At 51.4% G+C, this 27,518-nt stretch overlaps 2 protein-coding genes across 5 annotated transcripts in view; one reads left to right on the forward strand and one right to left on the reverse strand.

The window, feature by feature from the left end:
- Positions 1 to 342: 342 nt before the first annotated feature.
- On the reverse strand, positions 343 to 7,483 carry LHFPL4 (LHFPL tetraspan subfamily member 4). 2 transcript variants are annotated; one of them, XR_016470127.1, is made up of 5 exons: positions 6,941 to 7,475; positions 2,302 to 2,538; positions 2,072 to 2,088; positions 1,174 to 1,873; positions 343 to 1,046 (listed from the first exon to the last, which is right to left on the reverse strand). XR_016470127.1 is itself a non-coding variant. In XM_031607186.2 (4 exons), exons 1-4 carry the CDS (start codon positions 7,344 to 7,346, stop codon positions 1,865 to 1,867), a joined length of 669 nt encoding a protein of 222 aa, XP_031463046.1. In that variant the 5' UTR covers positions 7,347 to 7,483; the 3' UTR covers positions 343 to 1,864. The 2 variants fall into 2 exon arrangements, 1 of the variants encoding a protein (XP_031463046.1); XM_031607186.2 differs by having other exon boundaries at positions 343 to 1,873; positions 6,941 to 7,483.
- Positions 7,484 to 8,091: 608 nt separating this feature from the next.
- Positions 8,092 to 27,518, forward strand: part of MTMR14 (myotubularin related protein 14) — a 29,814-nt gene continuing 10,387 nt past the window's right edge. The window contains exons 1-17 of one of the 3 annotated variants that reach the window (XM_031607061.2): positions 8,092 to 8,266; positions 8,347 to 8,492; positions 12,809 to 12,917; positions 13,945 to 14,020; positions 14,744 to 14,804; positions 15,250 to 15,372; positions 15,913 to 15,986; positions 18,379 to 18,449; positions 18,583 to 18,657; positions 20,940 to 21,006; positions 22,015 to 22,100; positions 22,517 to 22,593; positions 22,687 to 22,723; positions 23,338 to 23,408; positions 24,027 to 24,076; positions 24,297 to 24,435; positions 26,903 to 27,079. In XM_031607061.2, the coding sequence (XP_031462921.2) occupies positions 8,144 to 8,266; positions 8,347 to 8,492; positions 12,809 to 12,917; positions 13,945 to 14,020; positions 14,744 to 14,804; positions 15,250 to 15,372; positions 15,913 to 15,986; positions 18,379 to 18,449; positions 18,583 to 18,657; positions 20,940 to 21,006; positions 22,015 to 22,100; positions 22,517 to 22,593; positions 22,687 to 22,723; positions 23,338 to 23,408; positions 24,027 to 24,076; positions 24,297 to 24,435; positions 26,903 to 27,079 (1,562 nt within the window). In that variant the 5' untranslated portion in view covers positions 8,092 to 8,143. Of the gene's footprint in view, positions 8,267 to 8,346; positions 8,493 to 9,695; positions 9,789 to 12,808; positions 12,918 to 13,944; positions 14,021 to 14,743; positions 14,805 to 15,249; positions 15,373 to 15,912; positions 15,987 to 18,378; positions 18,450 to 18,582; positions 18,658 to 20,939; positions 21,007 to 22,014; positions 22,101 to 22,516; positions 22,594 to 22,686; positions 22,724 to 23,337; positions 23,409 to 24,026; positions 24,077 to 24,296; positions 24,436 to 26,902; positions 27,080 to 27,518 lie in introns of those variants that run through there. The other 2 variants (XM_031607078.2, XM_090148287.1) reach the window with 2 other exon arrangements.

A 27,518-nucleotide genomic window follows, 5' to 3' on the forward strand; every position in this document is an offset into this window, starting at 1 on the left:
TGCTTTTGACCTGCGTGCAGTTTTCTGGTGCACTGACGCCCAGTTTTACCATCGCTTGCCTTTTCCTGAGCTGGGCCTGGAGTGAAGCCACACTTCGGCTGGGAAGCGTGAGGTGCCCGACACCTCCAGTGTTTGTCCCCGCACAGAAACTGTTCTTTGACGCCTCGCGGCGCAGCAGCCATCAGGGCAGGTCCTTCAGCCGCGTCCAATCTCTGCGCTCCCCTGGCAGCACCAACCCTGCTTCCCCGCCTGCTGCTGACCCCGACCCTCAGCCCGGCGGGGCAGGGCAGACCTTCCCCCAACCCCCGCCCGTCGTTGCAGCCGGCGCAGGTCCCGCTCCCCACCACACCACGGGGCTCAGAGCTCGTCTGGTTTGAATTATATTTTTCAATAAGGTTTTGTGAAACACCGTATCAAACTTTGTACTAAAATACAGATATATTACAGCTACTGTATTCCTTTCTCCACTGATTTTCTTGGTTTTCCAATTCAGCGATGGGCCGCGGGGCGATGGCGGGCAGCGGCTGCCGGCGGAGAAGCGCCGATCCCCGCCGCATCCCGGGCTCCCTGGGCTGCCGCTCGGCGTCCCGGCACGGCTCGGTCCCTCGCCGCCACCCCGCGGGGCCTCAGGGCGCGACTTACCGGCTCCGCCAGCCCCGGCAGCGGGTCCCGCACGGCCCTTCATCGCCTCATCCCCACGGCGATCGCCCGGCTCCGCGTTCCCACCGGCGGCCCCGTTCCCGTTCCCGTCCTCGCCCTCCCAGAGCCCCACCCGCAGCCGGGTGCCCCTGCCAACGGCCCCCGGCTACCGGCACTGAGACGCGGCCGCTGCTGAGGACTTTATTGCATCGTGAGGGCTGCGGCGGGCACCCGGGGAAGCCCACGCACCGGTCTGGCCAGCAGAGCCGCGGCCGGGCTTCGGCTGCCTGTGCCCGTGACCGAGTCCTTCGGCTGCCCCGTGCCGGTGAGCCGCGGCCGGGCACGTGGCTGGGACAGCGGTGCGAGCCGAGCCACGGGTGGGAGCCCGCGTGGCGGGGAGAGCCTCGCTGTCACCAGTGGAGATAAAGCACCGTATGGGGATGGGGAGGTTTGGCAGGGGCTGGGGCTGGACGAGGGGGGTTTCCTCCTGCACCCGCCCGGGGGGTTTTTGTATTTCCGGCTGCTCCCACTTACCGGGGCTTACATTCAGCGGTGGTGCGAATCGGGCGGCGCGGCGGCCGGCGGCAGCGAGGCCCTTGCGGTCCCCACGCTCAGGATGGAGCGAGCGGCAGCCTGCGGCCCCGGCAGCACTGGAAAGCACGCGGTCCTGGGGCTGCGCTGCCGGGCGGGGGGGGGGGGCGAGAGGGCTCGAGTCACTTTACCCTGTTTAGAGAATATTAATTTACACGTAAAAGTACGGGCGGGCCCCATCCCAGCCACGGGGCTCCCCGGCCATGGAGACAGGATCACGAAGCTGTACAAAATGGGAGCGGGGAGGGTGCTGGGGCCCGGAGCAGCCAGCGCAGGGCGTCACGGGGCGCGCCGGGGTGGGAGGTGGCGGGTCCGGAGTCCTGGGGATGTAGAAATCTGTTTAAAAACTTGGAGACTGTTTGTTTTTTTTTTTTCCTTGAAACAAAACTGCCGTTCTCAGATGAAGCAGGTTTGGGGCATCCTCCCTCGACGGCGGCGGAGGTGCGGGGCCGGTGGGGTGCGTGGGATGGCGGTGTCAGTGTGGACGTGGGCGCGGCAGGCGGCCGGCACGGCCCCGGTGCGAGCGGTGGGGCCCGGAGCGCTGCGTGGCCACCGGCAGCAGAGAAAGGCAGGACAGGGAGGGAGCGCCCAGGCTGCCGGCCGCGGGATGAGGTCCTGCTGCGGGTGCTCGGCCTTATATCCTCTGCAGGGAGAGCACAGCGCGTTGGGTACAGGCGCCCGGGGGTGGTACCGGGTGGCTGCAGTCATTTGTGCCATACACGTGCATGCCTCAAACCTGCCACCCCCACTTATTGCCCATCCACATGGGGCCACCCAGCACGGTCGCACCCAGACATGCCACGCAGGAGGAGGGGACGGGATGCTGAAACTCAGGACTTACCGCGGTGCCGACAAAATCTGTCAAAACACAAAGAGAAAGTGTCAGCGGTGCAGAGCCACTGAGGAGGGGCTCGGCCGCCCGCACCCTCCTGCCCCAGCCTGGTCACTGCTTGGGCTTGCCCCGTGTTTCAATGGCCCCAGAGGCTCAGCAGGACCCTCCTGTGGCCAGACTGCAGTACGGGGTCCCCACCACCACCTTGTTGTGTTCCCACCCAGCAGCACAGCGCCCACCTTTGCTGTCTGTCTTGAGCTCCTCGTGCAGCAGGTCGTTCTGCCGGTTGCCGAGGACGAAGGCCAGGAAGGAGAGGATGAGGGCATTGAGGATGCCGATGATGGCCAGGATGTAAGCCCAGCGCACGGAGCAGTCGCCCAGGGAGTACTTCCCCGTCTTCTCCCCGCACATGTCCCGGATGGTCTCCGCATCCCAGCCGTCGGGGAAGATCATGCAGCCCAGCACCAGGCAGAGAGCTGTGAGGGAGAGAGCAGAGGGTGACGTGAGTGGGGAGGGGAACAGCGAGACAGGGCTCTGTGTCCCAGGACCTCGCAGGGTGAGCAAGAGTCACTGTGGGATGCAGGACACATCCGGCATCCCGCTGTGCCAGGAGCTCACTGGAAAAAGGCAGGGCGCAGCAACCATCTTGTGCGCTCCCAGCAGCACGTCACACCCCCTGTCACAAGCAATTCCCTCTCCCCGCTTGTCCCCAGCCCGCCCCGTGTCCCTGAAGAACCTCTGCACATGCTGCCAACCCGACCTTTCCCAAATGCTGGCAGCGATGTGCTGGGAAATGCAAACAGAGAGGGATGATGAGGGGGTTCTGCTGCCCACCCTGCACACATAGGTGCTCAGAGACCTGCAAGAAATTCTCATTTTTCACTTAAAACAGCCTCTTGTCCCCCCTCTCCCTGCCAGCCCCAGCTGTCCACAGGGAATGTGTGCTCAGGGGATACTCTGGACCGGGAGAATTGGCGATGCTCAACCTTTTTTGCAGCTACAGCATGGTTTTGTATTCCACCGTGCTCCCTTATCAGGGTCCTGTCAAATTCAATGGGCTTCAATATCTCGGCAAAATGGATGAATTGAAGAGAATTCAGCTGTGTGACTCAGGCCGCAGGCACAGAATGGCCGTGGGCAGGAGAACACTGCAGGAGGCACGCTCAGCACGTCTGGACATCATGGGGTGGCCCCAGAGTCGGCACAAAGCAGAGGATTCCCCTGCACCCACCTTCACGGATGAGCACCAAGACTGAGAAGCAGAAGGTGTGAGGTAATGGTGGGAGCAACAGCAATGGGCTGGGCCCCAGGGGGCTCCTTAAATCCAGCCTGGGCTCTGCACCACCCCTCCTCAGGTTCAGCTGCTGCCCATCACGTGCACCCACGCTCGGGGACTCCCTGCAGCTATAAATAACAGTGCCTCCAGCACACAGCAGCCAGGGCACCACCTCCCAGAACAGCCTCAGTGTCTCTTCCTGGCCTCACCACCACATTGGGGAGCCCCAGCAGGGACAGTAGGGACGCTGGGGGCTGGGGTGGCTGCTTCTTGCCAGAAATGAATAGCAGAAGGAGAGTGAGTGCACAGCCCTGTCCTAAAAATAGCAATCCCACGGAAATCAATGGAAATGAGCGGTGGCACAGGCAGGAGTGCCTCACGGCACTGCACTCCACGGGCTGAGCAACAGAGCAGCAGGCTCAAGAATAGGGCTACACATCGGCACGAAGCAGAGCTGACAGCTGCTTTGTCTTGGAGCACAGGGAAGGGCTGCGGGGCGAGAGCAGTGCCCACGTGCCTGGCACTGCCCATGGAGGGCTTTGGAGCCTGGGGCTGCACAGTGCGAGGGCTGTGCCATCCCTGTTGCAGGATAGGGTTGGGAGAGAAGGGAGAGGGAAAGCCTCAGGGGAACTGCTGGGGGGCAGAGGCTTCTCCATCCCATGCGCTGCTTTGGGTGGCAGCTCTGTGCCCTCCCCTGGCACCCAAGTGTGTGGCATGTGGGGACACCACGGGCACGGTGATCCTTGTGTGCCCGTCCCACCAGGACACCAGTGACGTCCCCACGTTCAATCACGTTCTGGGTTTTGTAACAGAAGGATTTAGCAAAATCTCCAGTTTTGCGTTGCTGGGATTTTGAACAGGGCAGATGGCTGCGTTTCTATTTGCGCTAAAGCAGTCTTTCCTCTTAATTAGATTCGGTTTACTCCTAGGGGGGCAGCGGCTTTTGAGCTGGGGCTTTCTGTGAGGCTCTAATTAAACCTTTCCCTGATTGCTGTCCACTAATTGGACGCTGAAGATCTAAACACTTTTTTTTTCTGGACGAGATGCTGAACTCCAGCCCCCCTCCCTATTGTCCCATCTCAGAGGAGCCACACACTCCTGCAGCAGCCCTGTGCCAGCACTTGGCCATCCCATCCCCTCCTTTACACATCTGCTGTGAAACCAGGGGCCTCGCTGCTGCTTCTGCATTCCCCTGCCCACATCCCAGACTGCCTTCACGGTTGTGCCCATCGCCACACAGCAGCTGGGTGTGCAGAGCCCCTTGATTAAGCTGCTGCTGCTGATCGGCAGGATTTGGGCTCTGAGCTTGCCTTAAACCAGTAAATCTTCGGGACAGGGAAAATTAAAGATGAAGGAATTTCCCAATAAGCCAAGGCAGCTCCGGGCTGAGCTGCACTGGGGGAGGAGAGGTCAGGATCTCCACAAGCCGGGCCAGCTGTGAGCTCCCAGTATGAGGACAGACTCCACAAGGCCCTCTCCTAGAGGGGATCACATTGGGGGTCTTCTATTGGTAATGGAGACAGCACTGGGTTCTGCTGGTGCAAGCTCTGAATCAGGACATGCTCACTTAGTGTGCAGGAGGCAGTATGGAAATGGTGTTCCAGATGTGGGAAAAGCAGAGAGAGGAAGAGTTACAGGCTCAGCATCACTTTTCATGGTCTGTCCTAAAAGGAGTGAGCCTCTAAGAGGAGAGCTTGGGGGATCCTTGTCAATGTCCTGTCTCATTTCGAGAAAAGTTTGGGTTCTGTGCATGGGGGGGTGTTGAGCTTCATCTATGGTATCTGGAGTTCCTTTTTTTTGTGGAGGGGGCTAAGGAGGACCTTAGGACAGGGCCACTTTTAGGGAGAATATTAGAATCCTTTGAGTCGGAAGGTACCCCTAAAGGCCATCTGGTCCAGCCCACCTGCAATGAACAGGGACACCCACAGCTCCATCAGGTGCTCAGAGCCCATCCAGCCTGACTTTGGCTGTCTCCAGGGATGGGGCACCACCAACCCTCTGGGCACCTTGTGCCAGTGCCTCACCACACTTACTGTAAAAAACTTTTTTCTTACATCCAATCTAAATCAAAGTAAATGCAATACCCCACTGTACGTAGAGCTGTTCTCAAAGCCTTTTTATGGAAAGGGAAAAGTCAGCATTTCTGACCACTTCATGATGCTGAGGCAAGGGACAGGACAGCACCTTTTATAATGCCTTCATCCCCACACCTGGTGCTGATGTCCCACTTGGCCCCACACACCCAAAGCCACCACCCAGCACCTGTGCCGCTGCCTGCATCTCATACCCAGTGAGGCTGGGGTTCTGAGAAGCCCTGCCTTTTGCTGCCCAGTGCCCCAGGGAGCCCCTTGGGCATCTAGGGAAGCCCCCAGTGTCCAAGTCAGTCTCTGGCTCCAGCATCTGGTAGAAATCCTGGTGCTGACAGCTTGAGAACTCCCAGTGCCAGCACCCTGAGTACAGAGGAGCCCCCAGCTCCGGTGCCAGTGGCCTTAACACCAGCTCCCAGTGCCAGGAAAGTCCTAGCACCCAGCATCCAAAATACTCCAAACACGAGCACCCAGTGTATGCAGAAGCCCCAATACCTAAAGCAGCTCTGGCATCAGCATGCACCAGACAAGGCAGTGCCCAGTGCCAACCCCTAGCATTTGGGGCAACATCCAACTCTGGTGCAGTGCATTGATAATCCCCAATGCTAGCACCCAGTATCCACAGAACCCTCACCACCAGCACCCAGTACATAATGGACAGGCTACTTTGGTGTCAACACCCTGATAACCCCTAACACCAGCACCCAGTGCAAAGGGAAACCCTAGCATCTAGCACCAAGTACCCAAAGCACTCCAAACACCAGTACTCAATGCATGGAGAACCCCAGCACCTAGAATTCAAAGAAGCCCTAGCACAGGCATGCACCACACAGGGCAGTCTCGAAAGCCATCCCCCTAGCACTTAGGGAAGCCCCTAGCACTGGTGTCAATACACTGATGACCCTCAACACCAGCATCTAGTATCCAAAGCAATTCCAACACCCAGTGCCTGCAGAAGTCCCAACACTCAGTATCCAAAGAAACCCAAGCACCAGTGCCCAGGGGACCCCCTAGCTTTGATGCCAGTGCCTTGGCCACCCCTCACACCAGCAGGCAGTGCATGGGGAAGCCCCTAACACTGATGTCAATGCCTTGATACCTCCCAGCCCCATCACCCATCACATGGAGAACCTCCAGCACCCAGTACTTGAAACACTCCAAACCCAAGCACTCAGTATCCAAAGAATCCCCAACACCAGCATGCATATGGGGGGCAGTGTCCAACACTGGTGCCAGTGCATTGGAAAGCCCCACCACCAGCATGCACTATCCTACAAACACAAGCACCAGCAGCCAGCGTCTAGGAGATGCTCTAACTCTAGTGCCAGTGCCCCGACAACCCCTACACCGGTACCCAGTGCCTCACTCAAGCTCTGGAACCAGTGCCTGGATGACCCCTTAGCTCTGCTGCCAGCACCCCGACAACCCCTACACCAGCACCCCGTGCCTAGGAGACTCCGCAGCTCCGGTGCCAGCGCCCTGACACCTCCCCACCACCAGCCCCCCGCCCCCCACCTGCCAGCAGCTGCATCCAGGCGCAGATCTTGTAGACGGTGGCGGTGTTGCAGAAGAAGAAGAGCGCGAAGCAGGTGATGCAGCCCAGCGTCAGCACCATGGACAGCAGCACGAAGAAGGCCGCCGCCTGGAAGGCGCCCGAGGGGATGGTGCTGAAGTCGGTGAAGGAGCCGCGGCACGCCAGCTCGCGGCCCGCCAGCCCGCTGCCCACGCAGTAGTGGAACAGCCCGAAGTAGCCGGGTTTGGGCGTGTTGACGCTGTCTCCCACCCAGTAGGGCTGGATGAACACCACCACGTTGATGATGGCGAAGCAGATGGTGAAGATGGCCCACAGCACGCCGATCGCCCGCGAGTTCCGCACGTAGTTGTCATGGTACAGCTTGGAGGCCTCCTGCGACGGCAGCATCCTGGCGGATCGGGCCGCCCCGCCCGGCGCCGGCCACCACCCGCGGCCTAAGGGAGCCCGAGGGCTGCCGGCCCCTGCGCCACCCGCGCCGCCATCTTGGCTGCCGCCTCTGCGCCCCGCGCGCGCGCTCCCGACGTCGCCGCGTGCGCGCGCCCCGCCACTGCGGAGCCCGGCCCAGCCCGACCCGCCGCGCGCCCCCGGCAGCGGGACGCCGAGATGAGCTTCGGCTCCGCCCGCCCCGGCTTCGGCCGCGCTCGGAAAGGCGCTCGGCCACGCCCCGCCCCCGCCCGGCGCGGCTCGGAACTGTTCGGAGCGGTTCGGGAAGGTTCGGAACGGATCGGCTGCGATCGGCGGGGCCGAGGAGCCCGAGCGAGGCGCAGCTCGACCGCGCAGCGCAGGAGGGGTCACCGCGCAGCGAGGGACGCGGGGCGGCGCCCGGCCCCTATCCCGATGTGCGCGTGCCTGACTGGGGCCACGGGGCAGGAGCGGGTGGCTGCGGGACCGCGGCGGTCCAGCTCCCGGCAGGGCCGTCCAGCGCCCGAGCAGCGGGTACGGAGCCACCGAAAGGCTCCCCGCGCCGCCGCTTGCTCAGGAGCCTCACGTGAGCCACGGGCTCCATCCGCGCCGGAGCGCAGCTCCCATCGCCCCGCCCGCGTCGCGCGGTGATGACGACGGCGCCTGGCCGGAAGGGGCGTGGCGACGCCCCGCGCCGATTGGCCGGCTCGCACCGCGGGGCGGGCGGAAGCGGCGGCGGGCGGAAGCGGCGCCATGGGGTGGCGGCCGTGAGCGGCGCGGGGATGGCGGCGGCCCGCGGCTGCCCCCCGGCGGGCTCCGGGGACCGCGGCCTGGCCGAGCTGCTGCTGGAGTTCTCCCGCGCCCAGTACCGCGCTAAGGATGGCGGGGGCGCCGCCGCCGCCAAGGTGAGGAGCGCCGGGGGGCCGCGCGGGGGGCTCGGCGCCCGGTGCCTGAGCGGCGGGCGCTGAGCGGTGGCTGCGCGCAGGTGGAGCGGATCGAGCGACGCTGCCTGGAGCTCTTCGGCCGCGACTACCGCTACAGCGTGATCTCCAACGCCCACGGCGAGGTCTGCGCGCACTACCCGCGGCACATCGTCCTACTGGAGCGCGACAACGCCGCCGGCCGCGACCCGTAAGGCCCCGACCTCCGCCCCGCTTCGCTCCGTGCCCCGAGGAGCTCCCAGGCCGCCTCCCGGACTCTTCGGGGCTGCGGCTAATTATAGCCGCCCCGTCAGTCGCTTCGTGTGCCTCTCCGCGCTCTCTGCCTCCCTCGGGGAGCCGTAGCCCTGCGGCTCTGAGCACCGCGCTCGCTCCCGATGGTGGTGGTGTTTCCATTTTCCCAGAGGTGTGAGGAGCTCACGCTCAGCAGCGTGGCTGCGGGGTGCTTGCTGCGTCTTCTCGGAGGGCTGAAGTTAGAGGAATCGTAGTCTGAAAAGCACCTCGGGTGAGAACCCCCATAGGGGCAGTGCAGAGCGAGGCAGTGTCAGCAGGTGGGTGCCCACAGCACGGATCTGAGGGCATTCCTGATCAGTAACCCGATGGGAGACGCTCCCAGCTTAGCGCAGTCCAAGTTAGCTGGTGTGTTTCTGGACTTTGACCCGCAAGCTCAGAAATGCTTCCACTTCAGGCTGAGCGATATCTGTTCCCTGTGGCTGTAACAACAGCCTCTTTTTTAGATTTTAATCTCTTCTCACAGAACGTAACACAGTTTTGCAGCTTTAAGTCTGATCAGGACAAGATGTGTTCAGAAGGGCAGCAGTAGTGACGTGCTTTGTGCTGTGTTGGCTGCTGAACAAAACCAGTAGGTGCTGGAGGGGGGCTTGGAAACAGCACTGCTGATGTTGGCTGGGAGTTTCTGTTTAAAGGTTGGACCGGATTGGAAAAGATTAAACCCCTTGATGTAGGCTGCAGAGAAGAGGGAAACTGAAATCTGGAGCTATAGACATAACTAGCAGCATCTTTAGGGGAGAGAAGGAAGCTGCTTCTGTTTTTTTCTGTCCATGACAATGAAGGATATTGAATTTTTCTGTCGTTTTTTTGAAATGAGAGTGTTTTCCTATTTTCTTCTCTGCCTTTGCAAGTCATGAGTGGCCACTAACACTTAAAATACTGATTGCTTTCAAGCCCAGATTTATTCTTACAAGAAGTCATGGGAATAGACTGCCCTTCATCATGCCTTTCCTTCTGGGTTTCTGGGCAATAACCTCTGTGAAAGCTTCTAAATAACTTTTCCACGAATACAGTTTTTTGTTGCACCATTATATTCTATGAAACAATGATGAAATACTGAGCAAATGTTAACAATATAGAGAATGTTGCACTTCTTGTGTTACAGAACGCAAGAAACCTCTTCCAGTGAATGGAACAATCCCTCTAGGACCTAGTGTCTGGGGCTGCCTTTCACCTTTGTAATGTTCTTGTTCAGCTGGTAAGATCTCCTTGAAGTGTGCAAGACACTTCACACTTCTGAGAATGCCACATTTTTTTGGAAGCAATTCTAGGCTGTGCAAACTCTGCTGCCCCACGAGTTGTGCAGGTGCAGCTGTTTCTGAAGCCATGTGGAGAACTAGTTTTAAACCCAGACCAGTTTCTGATCCTGTTCAGGCAGCTGGGGGATGCGAGGGTCTTGCTTGGCTAACCAAGGTGAGATCCGGGCTGGGCTGGTGGAGGAGGTAGTGAAAGCGTGGGAAGAATACGGTTTGTGTTTTTTGCTACCAACCACCATAGTGGTAATAGCCCTTTGTTGTGGTGCTGCTCAGTCAGCTGCACGAAGTAGCAGAGGGTGTCTGACAGCCAGGAGCACCTGCTCTGTGGTCAGAGACCTCTAATGCCCCCCCCCAGCAGGAGTGGGCAGGCACTGCAAAGGCTTGGAAAACATTGAGATGTGCTCAGTTTTTTGTTTCCTGTCCTGTTCTTTGTGCCTGTGCTTACATGACAACTTCCAGAGATCAGACACAGGCTGCATCTTCGGCTTCCCTGCCAGTTCGTGTGCATGTCTGCACTCCAAACAATAGTTCTAACACTGTGAATAAACACTTAAGTTCCAATGCTACTGTTGCTAGCCATTGAGAAACAGTTCTGCTTTGGACTTGTATAGATATACTGTTACCAAAACAGTTGCTTACTCCTAGAAAATGCTTCCTTTGCATTTAAAAAAGAAACTCAGGCTTGGAAGTCTGATTTGGAGGGTAAGAATTAACACAAAGGTAACACAGAGACAAGGTTGCCGGCTAGTATCCTCTAGAAAACCAACTTCTGAGGAAGCAATACCTGAAAATCCCAGGAGCTATGAGTTAAGATTCACTGCATTCCTCCCACCCTTGCCTTCACTTGGCCAGGAAGCCGTAATGATGTTCTTTCAGATGGCTGTTGAAGTCAGCTCTGATTTCCAAAGTAGACGTTACTCCTACCTGTGCAACTTTTTGCCCCTTGTCCCTGTAAGAGCATTGCAGCTGTTCATCAGGGCAGATCTTTCCCCTCCCTGCAGCATCTCCACTGCTGACCCTGTGTCCTGTCCTGCTGACACTCGTTCCTTGCTGCTGTTTGCCTCTCCTGGGAGATGCAGTTAGTGTGCAGAGTGCTGAAGCCTCTTGGCCTGTCTGAGCTCCAAGCATTGGATTTTTGCTGGATCCCATCTTTTTAGATTTAGAAGCCATGCTATAGAGCTGTTAACACTGTAATAACGTTCTGTTTTCCTTCTGTATTTCCTTTTACCAAGGAAACAAAGACAGCTGGAGCAGAACGCAGGATGCCTTTTGGTTGCGTTCATTCACTTAAAAACAACCTCAAAACGCAGATCTGTACATCAGAACCTCTTAAAGGTTCAAAATAGATAGGGACTGTGAATGACACGTGAAGCCACCTCAAGCTGCTCGCCGCCTGTTGTTGTGTGTTACTCCGTGCTCTCTGAGGAGGGCGTGCTAGGAGGGGAGCAGCTCCTGGCTGCCTGCAGTGCCAGCAGCAAGCAGTTCGGGCTGTGCTCACTGGGCACGTGCTCTGTGTGCAGTGTGCTGCGCTGGCATTTAGCGCTCTCCTGTCCGTGCTGTTTAAAGATTGGCTTGGCTTCATGCTCTTTACATTCCAGTAAATGTTAACGCTTGTCGGAGCTGGAAGAAGCCCTTTTATGTAGGGAAACACATGAGAAATCCTGAGCTTCCACTGTGGATTCTGGGAATTAAGTTCTTATAAAACTGTAGGACTGGAAGGTTTTGCTTGCTGCCGCCTTGCTTCCCCCAGCAGTACTTTGTGTTGTCTCCTATAAATGGATTGACTTCCATGTTAATAGTAATTTATTTTTTCTAATCCTTGCCTGAATGCCTGCTGCAGGTAGATTGCTTTACACTCATGCTGGTTCCAAAGCCTAGAAACTTTATTTTAATTTCTAGAGTATGGTATTAATTTCTTCTTTCTTTTTATTAGTCACCTTTTGGTTCTTCTCCTTCTCTGTTGCTAAGTTCTTTTACTCACCCAAATGCACACATTGTTGTGCCCTCTCTTAATCTCCATTTGCTCAGTCACTCAGTTTTGTTGCAATGCTGTCCCTGGCCATCCCTGTGAGTTTGCTGTGCCTCGCTGCACACATGTGCACCTCGTGGCTGCAGATGGCTGGAATCAGATGCTCATCTCACCCAACATCTGCTCTGCACAGCAGTGCTGATACTTCTCCATCCCATGGAGAATTTCCCACGGTCGTTGTTGTCTTTTTGGTAAGACTTGCTATATTGATAACTTAAAGGTATCCACAGGTCAGTGAGTTCATCTGCTGAGCTTTGCTGCTGGACAGGGCTAACTGGAAATTCTTGTTCCTCTTCTCTTCTCTGAGTGCATGATCAGGCAGTTCTGTGTCACTGGACTTCATCTGGTTTCTGTAATGTCAGTCTGGATGCTTCTCCAATTCCTTGTGGAAACTCTAGTTCCCCCTGCATTGACCTTACCTCTGGAAGGTCTGTGTCATTCAAAGGGCAGTTTGAATTCCTGTCAAATTTAGACTGATACTTGGAAAAATTATCACAATTTAAACTTGCTTCCAAAATATGTCTCCAACTCAGAACACATTTCTGTTTTACTTTAACCAGAAAAAAAACCAAATAGAATTTAGTGGTTCAGTTGCAGCTGACATTAATCTAACTGCCCTACACAACCCGCTGGCCGGTTTACAGCCCGTTGTCTAATCACCCAGCAGTGCACGTGCTCAGGTGACTACAACTACTCCAGTTCATTGAGTGCTCAAACTTTGATTCTCCGTTTTATTTATTGTGGCTTGCAAAATTCAGTCGTGTTGTCTAGCAGGGCAAACCATTCCTAGAGAAACAACTTCTTGCTTGCTAAGTTCAGAGCTGCCTTTTAAGCCAAAGGGATGGGGATCACCACCCAGGGGGCCTGCAGCTGCTTCATTGAAGGATAAATGGGAAGGTGCTCTGTGTACTGAACTGCATCTCTGTCCGATAGGTTTGAGAGCACCGTGCAGGTTGGCAAATTGCAGGACCTCATCAACCGAAGTAAGATGGCAAGGTGTAGAGGACGATTTGTCTGCCCAGTCATTCTGTACAAGGGAAAGGTAAAGCTTCGTGGGTTACCTGTCCTAACTTAGAAAATGACCTTTCTCTGTGCCATTTGAACCATGCAGCCACATCTTCAGTCAGTTGTCACCTTTCCTAATGCTGTAAAAATCTAATCTTAGCTACAGGCAGACAGCCTTAGTGGTAAGTAATATTTGCTGTCTAGGCTGCATAAATCATATGTGGGGACTTGAGGCTGTCATACTCCACCCTGTCACAAACACTGCACCAAGGATCTCATGTTTTTTCTATATATGTGTTCCTTCTGAAGGACCAAAGTTATTTGGCCTTTGAGTGGGGAAGGACAGCTGTTGTCACTTCCTGCCCCTTCCTCTTTCCAGCAGTGAGCTCCCTTTGAATAACTTTTATCCCTGAAGAGAAGTTCCCCTTTAATGTTCCCTGGGGAGGCAAGATTGCATAAACGGTCTTATGAATGTGTGGGCTTGCCTGCAAGGGGATCTGTAAGGAAGTGGAATCAGATTTGTTTTTATGTGGATTATTTAAACTGTTCTGAAGCCCTGTAGGAGTAGTCTTGTTTAGAATTTAAGTAGTTTAATTCAATTTTCTCAGTTAAGTTTAGAAACTCTGTATGAATAGCAAAACCATACCTATGACAACATTAATCTGGCTTTGCTGAAGCCATCGTGGGCTGAACCTGCTGACCTTTTCCAGCAGGAGCGAACTGCCCGGGGTGGTAGTGGGACCAGCTGCAATCTTATCCACAGGAGTGTGGAAGGTAAAGTTCAAGGAGCATTAACAGAGCATAGGTGTTGCTAATTTTAGCAGGAATTGTCTGTATTAGCGCACTGGCAAGTGGAGATGGAAAAAATGGCAGAAAATCAAGCTACAGATAAAGACACCTAGGAGTCTTATGTGTTTGGGGTGTTTGATCTGGATCAGGGCTGTGGGGGAGACTGCTGAGAGGCAGATCTGTGGGTACCAGCCATGTCTGTGGAATGCAACAGCACGTGGGTGTGGGGGGAAACTCTTAGAGTGCACGTGGTTAACAATGAAATCTTCCTCCAGCATATTTGCAGATCAGCAACACTGGCTGGCTGGGGAGAGCTCTACGGGCGCACCGGTTACAACTACATCTTCTCAGGTGAGTGAGGAGCTGTGTGACACTGGCTGCCTGATTAGGCTTCTCAGTGCTGAGAAACAGGGCACAAGACCAATCTGGTTGGGAGGACAGGTGCAGAACTCTATCATGGACCTGCTTGTGGCAGGCCTGAACTGATAGGGGAAACTCTGAAATCTGGTATCTGTTTCCAAACACCATACCACAGGACAGAGTGCTGTACTCATAGTGCAAGAGGAAGTAGCTGAAGAACTTGAGGCTGAAGAGCGAATTGCAGGAGCAGTAGCATAGTAGGCAAGTAAGGCAACCCAAAGCATTCAGGGTACTGATTCCTGAGTGCTGATTCCCAGGCGCTGAGAGTGGGAATAAATAAGACTTTGCTGTTGTTAGATAGTCATTGGGAATCAAATCCTCCTACTGGGTGCTATGGAGAACTCCTCAGGAGACTGTTGGGTGTCTGTAGTATAGGCTCTGGAGCTTGGTTTTGGCAAAGAACTGTGTGGCACCATCAGGGGTGTCCTTCTAGCTGTCAGTCATGGGTTTGACCTACTTAGGTCTTTTGCAAGGATAAGGGAGGGATGGGCTACGTTACAGAATGTGCCCTTCAGGAGGGAGAAATGTGGAGAATTGTTGAGAGAAGCATGGAGAAATGGTGCCAATCCATAATGTTTTCAGACATCATATGCCTGTAGAATTGGAGATTGTGTCGGTTTACACAAGTCTCATTTCTTAATGCCTTCTTTGCAGGGGGTTCTGACGATGCTTGGGCAGATGCGGAAGACATTTCAGAGGAAGATTCTGCACTGAGGTTTGTATGCATCACTGACATGAGTTCATTCCTTGCTTTTGAAAAAACCTTGAATGCTAGTGGCTGGCTGAATCCAGTATAACTGGTACTTGCTAATCTACTGCCAGAGGGAAGAGTCAGAGACAGAAGGATATAGGGCCATTTGAAAGAAGCTTGAATTACACAGAAATTTTTACTTCCCTATAAAAATTAGATCTCCAAGGTGGAGAAAATATTCTGCATCTTACTTGCTTGTTGCAGAACAAAGCAAGATATGAGGAAAGAGACCCTACGCACTAACTTTGCAGTATCAGCTCAGTGCAGAATCTGACTCTTACCCATGGAGACGAGGCTTTTCCTGTGGGCCTTTTTGGCTAGAAGCAGTTCAGGGAAGAGCTATGGCAGTATCATGCAGGCAGTGGTCAGTCTTCCTTGCTGATCTCACTTTGCCTTGTTCTGTTCACAGAAATGCAGACTCCCAGCTGTTTGACAAGGTCAGAGGACACGACATCAAGCTGCTTCGGTACCTCTCTGTCCGATATATCTGTGATCTGATGGTGGAAAACAAGAAGGTGAAGTTTGGCTTGAAGTGAGTCTGGATTCATTTGTTTTTCTACAGGCTTTGAGTTGCAGCTAGCAGCCCTTACTGGGGAATTGTTACGGGGCATGCACTCAGCATCCTAGGAGTAGGATGCTGACTGCTACCAGAAGGGCAGTGCAGTAGGATCTGTTGGTCAGTGCTGTAGAGAGAAGCCCAAGGTTTTATTCCAGAGAAGACTGTATCAGTGAGCAAAATAACTATTTTAACCCATCCTCTGCAGTCTGAATAGGCTTTCTCTGTAGAGCCTGAAGTAATTTTACCACCCCTTCTCAGAAAGGGGAGAGTTAAAGGAGTGCTCTGTTTGTGTATAAGAGTAGGTAGAGATGTTTCTCCTGGTGTGTCCCTTGAAAGAAAGTTGTAATGTTTTGGGACTACACCTATTGATCTGAATGTGTTGCATAAGTTTTGCCCCTGATGATTCCTGAGTCGAGTCATTATGTGGGGTAGTGCAACAGGTAGCTTTTGGATGCTGCATCTCCTTGGAAAATACAGTACAAATGTCTGCTGTTTTCCTCTCATCCTGTGCAGTGTGACGTCTTCTGAGAAGGTGGACAAAGCTCAACGTTATGCTGATTTCACGCTTCTCTCCATCCCATATCCAGGTACAGGACTGATGTCCAGAGGGACTCCCAAGGGACAGGTGACAATCTGCTTCTGGGGACTGGGAACTACTTGTGTGTGTGGTGGGATGACTGTGGCTTGCTTAATGTTTCCTTTGTTCACTCTGGAGAGGATCTCTTTTAAACAGAATGGTACGTTGAATCGGATGATGTGGAAGTGTGAGTCTGCATCAGGCACTCTGGGGTGGCAAAAGAATTTCTTAGTGTTTTTAATGAATTCAAGCACAGAGAAAAAGTCTGAGTGGTAGAGCTGAGGTTAAGATGGCCTTTGACTCCAACCTACTACTTGATGCAAAACCTACTACTTGATGGCACAAAGCAAGCTATATATAAGAAACAACAATTCTTAGGAATTTTTCCTAGTTTTAGTGCTACCAGAGAGCCTCTGTAATATATTCTCAATGCTAGGCAGAGCTGTTAACCTGAGCCTGTAGTGTATGATTGGGATGCAGACCACTCCAGTCCATCTCCCTGACTAGATCAGTCCCTGTGCCTAGCAACCACTGCTGGGTCACTTGCTGCACTCTTAAAGATGAGCTGAATATTGCTGGCTGGCTGCTGCTCTCAGGCTCAGTAATGTGATTGGATATGAGGTTGCTGTGTTTGAAGTCTGTCTGTGAGATAGAATTTTTCTTCTTTGCACACAAAGAAGGAGAAGGGGGGCGAAAAAGGAAAATGGTTATGCATGATCCAAACCCAGACCTTTTCTCTATGACTTGTTGTTGCTCTTCAACACCCAGGGGGTGGAGTACATGGAAAGAGGTGCTTTTTTTTTTATATAGAAATTAGTGACAACTCAGAGAAGCTGCCTTAAGATTTCTTTTGAAGTTTCCTTACCGATGGCAGAGGTGTACAGAAATGAGTATTTCTGATTTCTGTAGTGCATGCTGTAGGTATGTATCACTGCCATTTGTCTTGCTAAATGCAGATCATGGGAGAGACAGTAAGTACTGATTCTTTGCATTTATAAGGAATGAGGAGGCAGTAATTCTATAAAAATAAGCTGTAGAATTTTTATTTTGTGGGGACCTGTTTGGTGTACTCTCCTGGGACAGCTGCTGTCCCTTAGTGGCTCTTCAGTGCTACACTAGAGATAAACCTTATCGAACTGGAAACTCCCTGCTGGTGTTGCCTGATTTTAGCAGTGCTGTTCCAGGGGAGAATACTGTCATTCTGTTAAATCTGAGTCATACACGTCTACAGATCAGCAAGCCCTCTGGTGCCTGGCAAAATGCAGTGGTATCACACAGTGATATGTTCTTACTAATGTTTCCAGATTTGCATTGGAAGAGTTTATCCCTGAGATTGTGAGATTCTCTTATCATAGATGAATGAACAAGTGTGCAACCGTAAGTTAGGGTGAAAGATTTAGGTTAAAACAGGATATCTGTGGAAGCTTATGTGGTCTCTGGTGCAAAAGCCCTCCTTTCTATCTGACTGGTAGTTGGCACTTGTGGGTGCCAGCGTTTACTGCTATAATCCCCTGTTCTTTGCTTTAAACCAGTGTTTAATTGGAGTTAAATCTCAACTGACAGTTTGGCTGTGTGGTCTCTAAAACTAGTCTTGTCCTTCCACATATCTGTTTTTCACCACTGAAGTTACTTATGACTTGCAGACTAGGAATTGTTGCTTGTGCATGCAGTGCCTGGCACAGGGCTGACTTGATGATGTGGAAACTGTGAAGCTTATGTGGCACACACACTATCTCAGGAGAAGAGTTTTGTGTAGCCTGCGGGCATCCGCAGTGCTAATAGTGTTGCTCAGCTGTGACTAAGTGACTGCAGTTTGCAGCAGTGACTTCAAATAGTTGTTTGAGGAAAAACAGGAGCCAGAGGGCAGAAACTTCAGGAGGGGAGGGCTTGGAAGTGGTTGTGTAGCTGTGCTTCCTTCATATACAGCAATTCTGGTGTTTGAAAGGAGAGGCTTAAATGTGACAGAAGCCACAACTGCCTCTGACAGAGCCCTTTCTTGTTACCTGCAGCAGATGCTGTGTGAAACTTGGCTTTCCCCAGGCCCTACCAGCACATCTTTTGCTGTTTCCTTCTCACTCAGGGTGCCAGGCCTGGGAAGCGTGGGTCCTGGATGAAACCTGTTGTTTGAGAAACAATAAACCAGTCCCTCAGACTCCCCATTTACTGTGCCTTTGGAGTTTGCTCTTTGTCTACTGTGTGAGTGTGCTTACTGCTGAGTGCTCTGAGCTGTTGCTGCTGGGAGGCAACTGTACTGATTACTGCTCTTCACTTCCCACAGGCAATGCTTTTGATTGGTTCAGTGCTCTGGAGCCCAGGGCTGCCAGCACTTCCAGTCCCACAGGGCCCTCCAGTTGTTAGATATCAGTTAGCTGAACAGTTGTTCGTTATCTCTTGTCTTGCAGGCTGTGAATTTTTTAAGGAGTACAAAGACCGGGATTATACAGCTGAAGGTCTCATATTTAACTGGAAACAGGTACAAAATGGAGAGCTGTGGGCTTCACTGAGCTTTTAAGCGTTGGTTGTTCTTTTTTTTCCCCTAGAACTTCTTGCCTTCAAATCCTGTTGTTTTTTTTTTCTCTCTCTAACTAATTGTTTGTTTGTTCTAGGATTATGTAGATGCTCCATTAAGTATCCCAGCGTCTGTGACCCAATCTCTCAGTATTGATTGGAGTGAGTACCAGGTGAGGAAAGTAGGCATCCCTGTGGGAGGTCAGAGATTTAATCAGGAAGGATCATTAAAGATCTGAAGTCTGTCTTGTTGCCGTCTCAGTAATCTGGTTTACTCCATATCATCCCAGTGGGAGTGAGGCTGCAGACTTGATTGTTCAGAATAGCAGTGGAAATCCTCTCCCCAAAAGCTCTGTGGCTTGGCATGTCCCAAGGCAGCTAACGTTAACATCAAATCTCTTTCCGTAGCTTGTGTAAGCTAGCAGTCCATTAGGGAGATAAGGCAAGGAATGTGCCAGGAAATTAAAAGCAGTATTGCTTGTTAGCAATCTTAGCACGTGCCTGCAATAGGCAGACTTTCTTGGCTATGGAGAGACTGAATAAGGGTCAACTTTCCCTTATGTGAAAAGTAGCCACATAACTAGCCACCTTCTTAGTGAGTATGCTATGTATTTATCCTATTACAGCAAAGGAGAGAATTGTAACTGAGCATAGTGTGTCTCCATCACTTATTGCTGCCACAGCATCACTGCTGGCAATTAACTCTTTTATGTTTGTCCTGATTCCCACAAGGGAACATCTCCTTAAATCAATCAGTGCATGCCATTTCACACAGCAGTGGACCAGCCAGTCCCCCAGGTTTTGAGACAGCAGGCCATGTGTGCTCTGCAGCTGGAAGCACCGCAGGACCAGCAGAGCTCCAAGTGCTGGGGCAGTGTTTGTCTGTCAGCATGAAAATAATACATGAGTGCTGCAAGCACAGCGCACAGAAGTAGCTTGCAGTGTTGATGCAGAACTAATGGGACCTCAGCTTGTTTATGACTAGAAAGTTGTTCAATAAAATACTAAGCAGCCAGTATTTTAAAAAGGATATTAATAATTGAAGAGGGTATAAGAAATAGATGCAGAAATGAAATGATCTGAGGATTGGAGGTGCTTCACTTAAGGCTAAAGTTCTTGGTCTGTTCAGCTAATCACAAGGGTGATGGGGAGTTGACTTGATTAATGTATAAGTACATTTACAGGAAGAAAATACACATTCTAAAGCACCCTTCAATCTAGGGAAGAAAAGCTGTACAGGATGCAAAATCTGAAGTCTGAAATCAGACATAACATTCAATACTGCTCTTCCTCATTTGTATTTGTGAAGATTTCTGTCAGAACAGGGTGCTCAAGGTGTGATGAACTGCTATCCCCAGAGTAGGTGTTTGTTGGGCAGTGCTGCTGCTGAGCACAAGCTTCAGGTTGTGTATGGGGTAGATGAAGGAAAGTTTCTGGCTTGCAGTGTAGAGGGATAAAAGAGATGAAGGAATAATTCCTTCCAGCATAATCACAAGGTTGGGTCCAATTGGGCAGATAAGACCTTAGAAGGATGTGTTTTCTGCCCTGGGTTTCGTATGTGTCCCATTTCCCTACTGTTTTTGTTGCATAGGATTTAGAGCAGGGTAGGTATGTTCTTCTTAGTAGAAGTCACGAGTGTAGTTGCACAACATGCGTGCGCACAGCAAGGTGTTCTGTTGCTGGGGGTCAACATCCCTTACCCCAGCAACACTGTTCTAATGAAACATTTGTCCCTCTCCTTGTCTTTTTCTTGCTCATGCTGTCCCATTTTCCTTGATTGAGTTCTGGCTTTGATCAGACTGCTAAAATTCCCTGCATCTTCTCACAGCACAGTGCTTGCGGGTGATATGCTTGAGCATCTTCTTATGTGCTCCACCTTTTTTTTCTTGTAGTACTGGAGGTCTTTGAGTTCAGAGACCCTCTGTGATGTTGCTGCCACTTGGATGTTACTGCAGAAGCCCAGTGCCTGCCTGGAGCAGCCTGCAGCAGTCAGTCAGAGAATTCAGAGTGAAGTGCTCAGGTTGTGGGGCTGGGCTGCTGACCTTGTTCTGCTCACCGTCTTTCTCCCTGCATTGCACACACAGCTGTAACATGGCTGCCAGAGCATTTTGTAAAGTGCACACGTGTGGGGGCAGAACTGGGTCAGCACTCCGTGGGTGTTTACCAGCTCGCTTCAGTCTCTGAGCACGGTCTGCTTGGAGCTTTGGGGCTGCAGGCAAACAGGCTACGTGCCAGCCAGATAGTAATGATAGCTTTTAATTTTTTTTACTTTTTATATTTCTGCCAGGCCAAAGGGCCTTTTACAGAGATTGGGTGGGAGTGCTTAGAGGAACAAGGGGAAACTTGTCACTCCAGCAAATGGAGTTATTTGTCTGGTAGAGAAACAAAGAGTATGGCAAGCTCTGAACCACAGAACAACCTCCTACTTATCTTCAACATTTCTCTTCCTGCACAGAGCTGGGATCTCGTACAACAGACACAAAACTACCTGAAGCTGCTGATCTCTATCATCAATAGTGATGGTAAGGCAAACTCCTTTCTCCCAGCAGTCCAGCTGGAGCAGTTGCTTTCTCCAGAAGATCAGCTGATAGTGCAGCTATGGGTCAGTTCCCAATACCAAAGAGTCCCTTCATGGAAAGCTTCACTTTTCTCTCTTCAAAAGAGGATGATAGTCCTCATATCTCAGTGCTCCAGCTTCCTTCTTAAAGAGATATTTGCTGATCTCTTGAAGATTCCGCAGAACTGGAGGGATGTCTCAAAACTAAAGTTTTTACTGATTTAAAGCTGAATAGAAAAATGGCTGCTCCTTTCCTAGTTGCTTCTCACTCATTATTTTTTGGACCACCTGTGTTTTATCTCCCCAGTCTGAAGTCTCATTAGGCAGCTGTTTTGGAGTTCCTTTCATCTTTTGTCACTGCATTCACCCCAGCCTTTTGAAGGGGATGTATTGTCATAAGTTGATATCCCGTTCCCTGTGGACATATAGTGACTTTATAAAGTCGGCACTGTTGGTCAGATAGAGCCATGGCTGGTTCTGCCTGCCCAGCCCAATGCAGACTCTCCTACAGATTGGGACACACTGCTGGGACTTTCTCTCTGGAGAGCAGTGGAGTGGTGCCCCGTGTTTGCCTCTGCTCAGTTTGTATCAATAAAAAAGCTGATGAGACCGAGAGAAAGTGTTGGAGCAGTATCTCTGATATAGGGATAGTGATGGTGGGTTGTAACTGGGTGAGTATATACTCTGGGCAGCAAAATGAAGTCACTAGGTATGAACATCATGTCCTGAGCAGCTGTCAGAAACAGGACAATCCATCAGCCAGGGTTGCTGACAACCCAGGAGGCTCTGTGCAGTTTGTTTGCTGCTCTATTCAAGACAAAATGTTCTGACTTGGTGATTTAGCTCTGTTTTTGAGCTCAGGTTGTGGGGACAGAGAGTAGCTTGTCACTACAGATTTGCCATAAGGAAAAATAATTACTCTTGTTATAACATCCATTTGTTTCCCTCTCCTTTCTGCTCCCACCTGGACCAGATGACAGCGGGCTCCTGGTGCACTGTATATCCGGCTGGGATCGAACTCCTCTCTTCATCTCCTTATTGCGCCTCTCCTTATGGGCTGTGAGTACCCAGCTGATCTGCACTGCTTATAGTGGCAGAGGGTGAGTGACAGTGTCACACAGAAAAAGCTGGTGGGAGCAGTAAAGGTTCATTTTAATTATCTTGGCTTCAGAGAGTGTGTGGGCTGGCTTTGATGTGGAGTCCCACACACTGTCCTGCTATCAGACTCAGTATCACAGGCAGGTAGAACAAGGTATTTGCAGCTTGCTCAGGGGATTCTCTGTCCTGAAGACTGCCAAGATTGTCAGGGTTTGGAGTCCTGTGTGCAGTAACCAGGAGAGTGTCTGACTCGTTCTGCAGGAAGAGCAGAGCAGACTGGGCTTCTTGTTTTGCCACGAGTTTTCTGTAGATCACACTCACTCAAGTCCCAGTCTCCAGGATTGCTGCTTGAAGACAGTCTCTCATTTGCTTCACAGGATGGACTGATCCATGTGTCCCTGGAGCCATCTGAGATCCTCTATCTGACAGTGGCCTATGACTGGTTTCTCTTTGGGTAGGCACAATAAGGATTATGTCCACAATCAAACTTGTGCTCCTCTGCTGATCCTGGTGTGTGAGTGACTTCTCTTCTTTGTTCTCTTTCCAGGCACATGTTAGCCGATCGACTCAATAAGGGAGAAGAGGTGAGTGTCTTATCTGGGACAGTACCTGAACTTTCTGTTTTCAGGGTACTTGTTTAAGATAGCAGTGTTCGTTGCCTGCTTCCTGCTAACATTGCTAGTTTGGATGGGCTCCAAAAGGACTTCTGAGGTGCTGGAGATGCGAGGTCAGAGCCTTGCCTGTTCTTCTTGATGCATAAGCTGTGAGAATGCATCTTTAGGACCACAGTTTGGTTGGTTGGTGTCAGTCCTCCTGGTTCCACGCTTCAGCTATTGGTGTTTAGGCCCCTGGGTTGCCAGAACTTGCTCAGCAACAAGAAGGGAGTCCTAAGACTCCTAGAAGTTTGTAGTGTTGTGTGTTAGTCCTGAATGCCTGCCTTCCTGCCTAGGTGCTGCATATGGCATGTGTGCTATCACAGATGCATGGAGTTGCTTGTGCTGGTTCTGGGATGTGTATCTGGAGTTGCACAGGTGTACGAGAAGACCAGGATGGAATGTTGGCAGCCCTTGGCAGTTTGGTAGCTTCAGATTCCTTGCTATCTCCTTCCTGCCAGCATCTCCTCACCAAGATAAGAGGCTGCATGGAGCCTAGGATGAACTGCTATTCCTGAGTTGCTCTTCTCTCTCTCTTTGCTTAGATTTTCTTTTTCTGCTTCAATTTTCTGAAGCACATCACCTCTGAGGAGTTCTCTGGTGTGAAGTCACAGAGGTAAGGAGCCTGTGCTTGATGCTGCATGGGCTGCAGAGCCAAGGAGCTCGTTAATGCTGTTCCTTTGGGGAGATGGAAGCCCTGGTGTCCTGGCCCAGTTTTCCTTAATTTATTCAGCACTCTGAAGGCTGCAAAATGGGGCCGAGGCTTGTGAGGTGCCACGTTGTGCTCTGAAAAACTGCCCATGCTGAAATGTGCTCTCTGCTTAATGACTGTATGGCTGCTTTAGCATGGATGGGCCAAAAGATGTGTGCACTGTCTCAAGCACATCCAGCACTGCTGGGGGGAGTGGGGTGGCTGGGTTTTAACAGGCTGCTAAGCATTAACCTCTTCCTAGTTCAGGAGATGCAAGAAGAAACAAGCTGTACCCTGCAGAAGTCTGCTGGCTCTGAATTAGCACGTGATGCCTGCAGCCTGTTGCCAGCCTGTCAAAGCATGGGGTGTGCGGGCTGGGACTGTTAGGAAGTGCTGCACACCAGCCCCAGCCCCTCTCCTTTGCCCCTGTGCAGCTGATGTCCCACAGCTGTGTGCAGCAGAGATTGGCTATGGCTATGGCCATGGCCAGCCTCCATGCAGCACTGGAACATGGCTGAAGTAACCCTGTCTTTTCTTTCCCAGAAGGAAGAGTTTGCCACCTGGCTTCACCTTGGAAGAGATCTGCATGCTCAGTGAGTGCTTCTGCTGAGCATCAGCACCCTGTGGTGCTGGTAATGGTTGATCACTTGAGGGTTTGGGTTGTCAGCAACAGGGTGACTACAAATGGGTATGCTTCCCTTGGACCTTGCTAGCATGAGGCCCCCAGGGCAAATGGAAGGAGTAGTGCTTTAGGGGAGGGAGAGTAAGTGAGACCAGGCTGGTTTTCAGATAGTTCTGTTTGCTTTCTTCTAGAGCAGAGAGACCGAGGCAGCACCACAAGTCTGAGCAGCGACTTCTCCCTGGGGATGGAAAGCTCCCCTGGAGCAGCAGGGAGCTTCACGTATGAAGCAGTGGAGCTGATGCCAGCAGGAGCACAGGCCCAAGCAACATGGTGAGAAAATAACTACTCAGTGGGATGCAGAACAAAAAGATCAGGTGCTGTGCACTGTAGAAAAAAGCCCTGAAGTCCCTTACCGTCCAGGTCTGCTCTCTGTGGCATGGGTACCCTACAGTGGGGAGAAGAATTCAGTAATCAGAGGAGACCACTCCACACCCATGTCAGGGTGTCCCCAGTGAGATACAGCAGCTTTTGTTCATTTTCAATAGCTTTGCTGTTCAACATCATCCAGAAAGCATTTCATCACTTCTAAAAGTGATTCTGAACTACAAGAAAAATGACATTTGGCAGCAGCCTCCCCAGGGATCAGCAGAGCGACAGAAAGCTTTGTTGCCCTAAAATGAAATTTAATCTGGTGATAAAAGAGTTTATCCAGGAGATGGTGCAGTTAGTGGTAGGTGGACTATGTGGCCAAGAATCCCCTCAAATCTTAAATCCCTCTACCTACAAAGTGTGTGAGATGGAAACAGATTGCTTCTTCAGGATACTTCTGGGAGAGGCTATGAAATAATGAGTGTTCCCTGTTAGAGGGTCCTGTAAGAGTCTGCTGGGTATACCAGTGGCTGTCTGGAAGCAGGGACAGGGGAAAGTGTCTGGTGGCTGCTGTGACATGGATGTTGTACTTGTGGAGTTTCTGGTGCTGTTTGGGGATTTCAGAACCTTTCTGTAGAGTTGCCCCTCTCAGTTTAATTTTTCACTCCTCTCCCTCAGCACATACGAAGATGCTATTTTATATTGCAATTATTTTAAATTAAATCTGGGTTGTGCCTGAGGCAGCTGGAAATCCTCTGGGACTGAGCCTACAGCCATGCTAGTGGCAGCAGCCTTTCTAAAGCATTTTGTGAGTCAATTTATAAAATGCTGAAGCAGGGAAGAGAAAATCTTCCTGCAGAATCACAGGACAGTAATGTTGCCCTCCTCCTCCCCCCCCCCAAACCATATTTGCCAATTTTTAATTACAGAGTCTTTAACACAAAGAGCCTACCTATCCGCAGCAAAAATTCTGCAGGAAGTAGAGAAGAGTTTTCCATTTGCATGTCTACAAAGCAAGAAACTAGAAGTTTGCATTGCTCTGAACTATGCTATGGAATGCTCATGTGGACTGGATCGTGCAGCCCAAAGCATATGTGTGATCTTGAAAAGATGTGACAGTGGCTAGAGCACACTGCAGGATATCCCATCTTGTATGTATCAGAGTTTGATTTTGTGATGCATTGTGAGCCCTGCACAAGTGCTAGTGAGGGAGCTAGGCACGGATGTCTTGCTGCAGCCTGTTGGGGCTGGGTAATCTGGAGAGCAACCAGAACTTATACAAACATTGTCATCAGTAGGAAGTTGGGCTGCACAAAGCTAAGAGGGGTGTACATCTTTGTGCTGTCCTGAAAAAAGTGGGCTCAAGGCCTGCTTGCACAGAGAGGCATTTGTTTTTTCGCTTTACAAACCTGACTGCAGGCTGTGCTTGGAGATGTTGGCAGCTATGATAACGTGAGATGAATAATGCTTGAGAGAGTCTGTGGTGTGATTTTTGAGGGTGGACACACTTCAAGAAGTGAAGGGAGGATATCATGCTTCCCACTGTATGATGAGCCTGTCTTTAGCTGCACTTGCTGACAGTTCTTGATCTCAGTGAAAGCTCAGGGGCCCTTTTCAGGAAGAACTGTATCTTCTCTTTGTGTTAATTTGCCTTAGTTTTTTCCTATTTACTTGTGTACATAGCAATATCTTTGCCCATTTCACTGTGCTGTTGAAAGGGGAAACGTTCTTGGGACTTTTCCAGGAAAAAAAAAAACTAATGTAAAAAAGAGAACCTTCTGAGTGTGGAGCAGCAGTGATGTGAATTAGTTCCAAATACGTGTGTTTGTTTAGCATGTAGCTGGACAGTAATGTGAGCTAAGATCTGATGCAGCAGTGGAAAGCAAATTGTGCACAGGAGTGAATGCACTGGCTGGAAGAGAAAACAAAATTGTGGGCTGTTCTCACCCACCAACAGGGAGAAGACTGAAATGTACCTGCATCTGGAGAGGAAAACAACACTGGTGTTGTGTCCCTGCAACCCTCATCAGTAGGCAACAACACCCACCTGGGCTGGGCTCCTCAGCTGGTACACTCTGTAGAGTTTAGAACAGAATGAAATGGTCTTTCCCTGCTGGGAGGCCCCTTGTTTGAGGTGTTTTTACAGCTAGACTAAACAAAGTGCTCACAGTATGTGTGTGGGCTGATGTGTTCTCCTGTCTCTGATTTGCAGGTCACATGGATGGTGATCTGTAAAAGAATAGGTTAAAAGGGGTTGAGCTCAGTGTACCCCAATCACTGTGCAACCTGTGACTCCTTGAGAGGAGGGCAGATTCGGGGGAAACATGAGTTTGTAGCTGCTGGTTGAAATCTGGCCCGTTCTGGAAAGGATTCCTACTTGAAAAACGTGAGAAAGCCAGCTTTCTCAACCAGGTCTTCTGTCCTGCAGGAGGAAGAGCAGTGCATCATCACCTCAGGCCATGCTCTGGAGCAGGGCACAGCAGTCTGAAGACAGGCTGCCTTCTGCAGGGATGGTTGAAGTCAAGTCCTCCAGCTCCTCCTCATCAACCCATTCTGATAACTTTCTGAGGATTGGAAGCAGCCCACTGGAGGTGCCCAGATCCAGGTGAGATGGGATGAAGCAGAGCATTTCTCGGCAAAACAAAAGTTGGGTAAGGAGTGCTCGACTGCCTCCGTACAGTTCTGAGAACCGTGGAGCAGATGGGTTTGTATATACAAACAGGTTTCAGGAGGTCTGTTCTTGGTGAGCTTGACCTTGTGGGAAATGCTTGCCACCTAACACCAAGTCCTGCCTCAGCCCATCTAGAGGATTGAGGAACTGTGCCAATAACAACTGGGTGTTTGTTCTGCCTGTCCTTACACCTGCCTCAATTCCACAAGATCTGGCTTCTCTGCATTCTGCATGCTCTCATAGCACTCCTTCTGTCAAATGCGTTTACAGGGATTTGCAATAGTTGTATTTGGGGGGGAGGAAACATTTCAAGCCAAGCTGACCTTACTCTGCACCTATCCAGGCCCCTTTTCCATTCAGTGATGTTTCTGAC

This window comes from Phasianus colchicus, chromosome 11, assembly GCF_987193195.1.
Source record: "Phasianus colchicus chromosome 11, bPhaCol1.hap1.1, whole genome shotgun sequence".
NCBI classification, from domain to species: Eukaryota; Metazoa; Chordata; class Aves; order Galliformes; family Phasianidae; genus Phasianus; species Phasianus colchicus.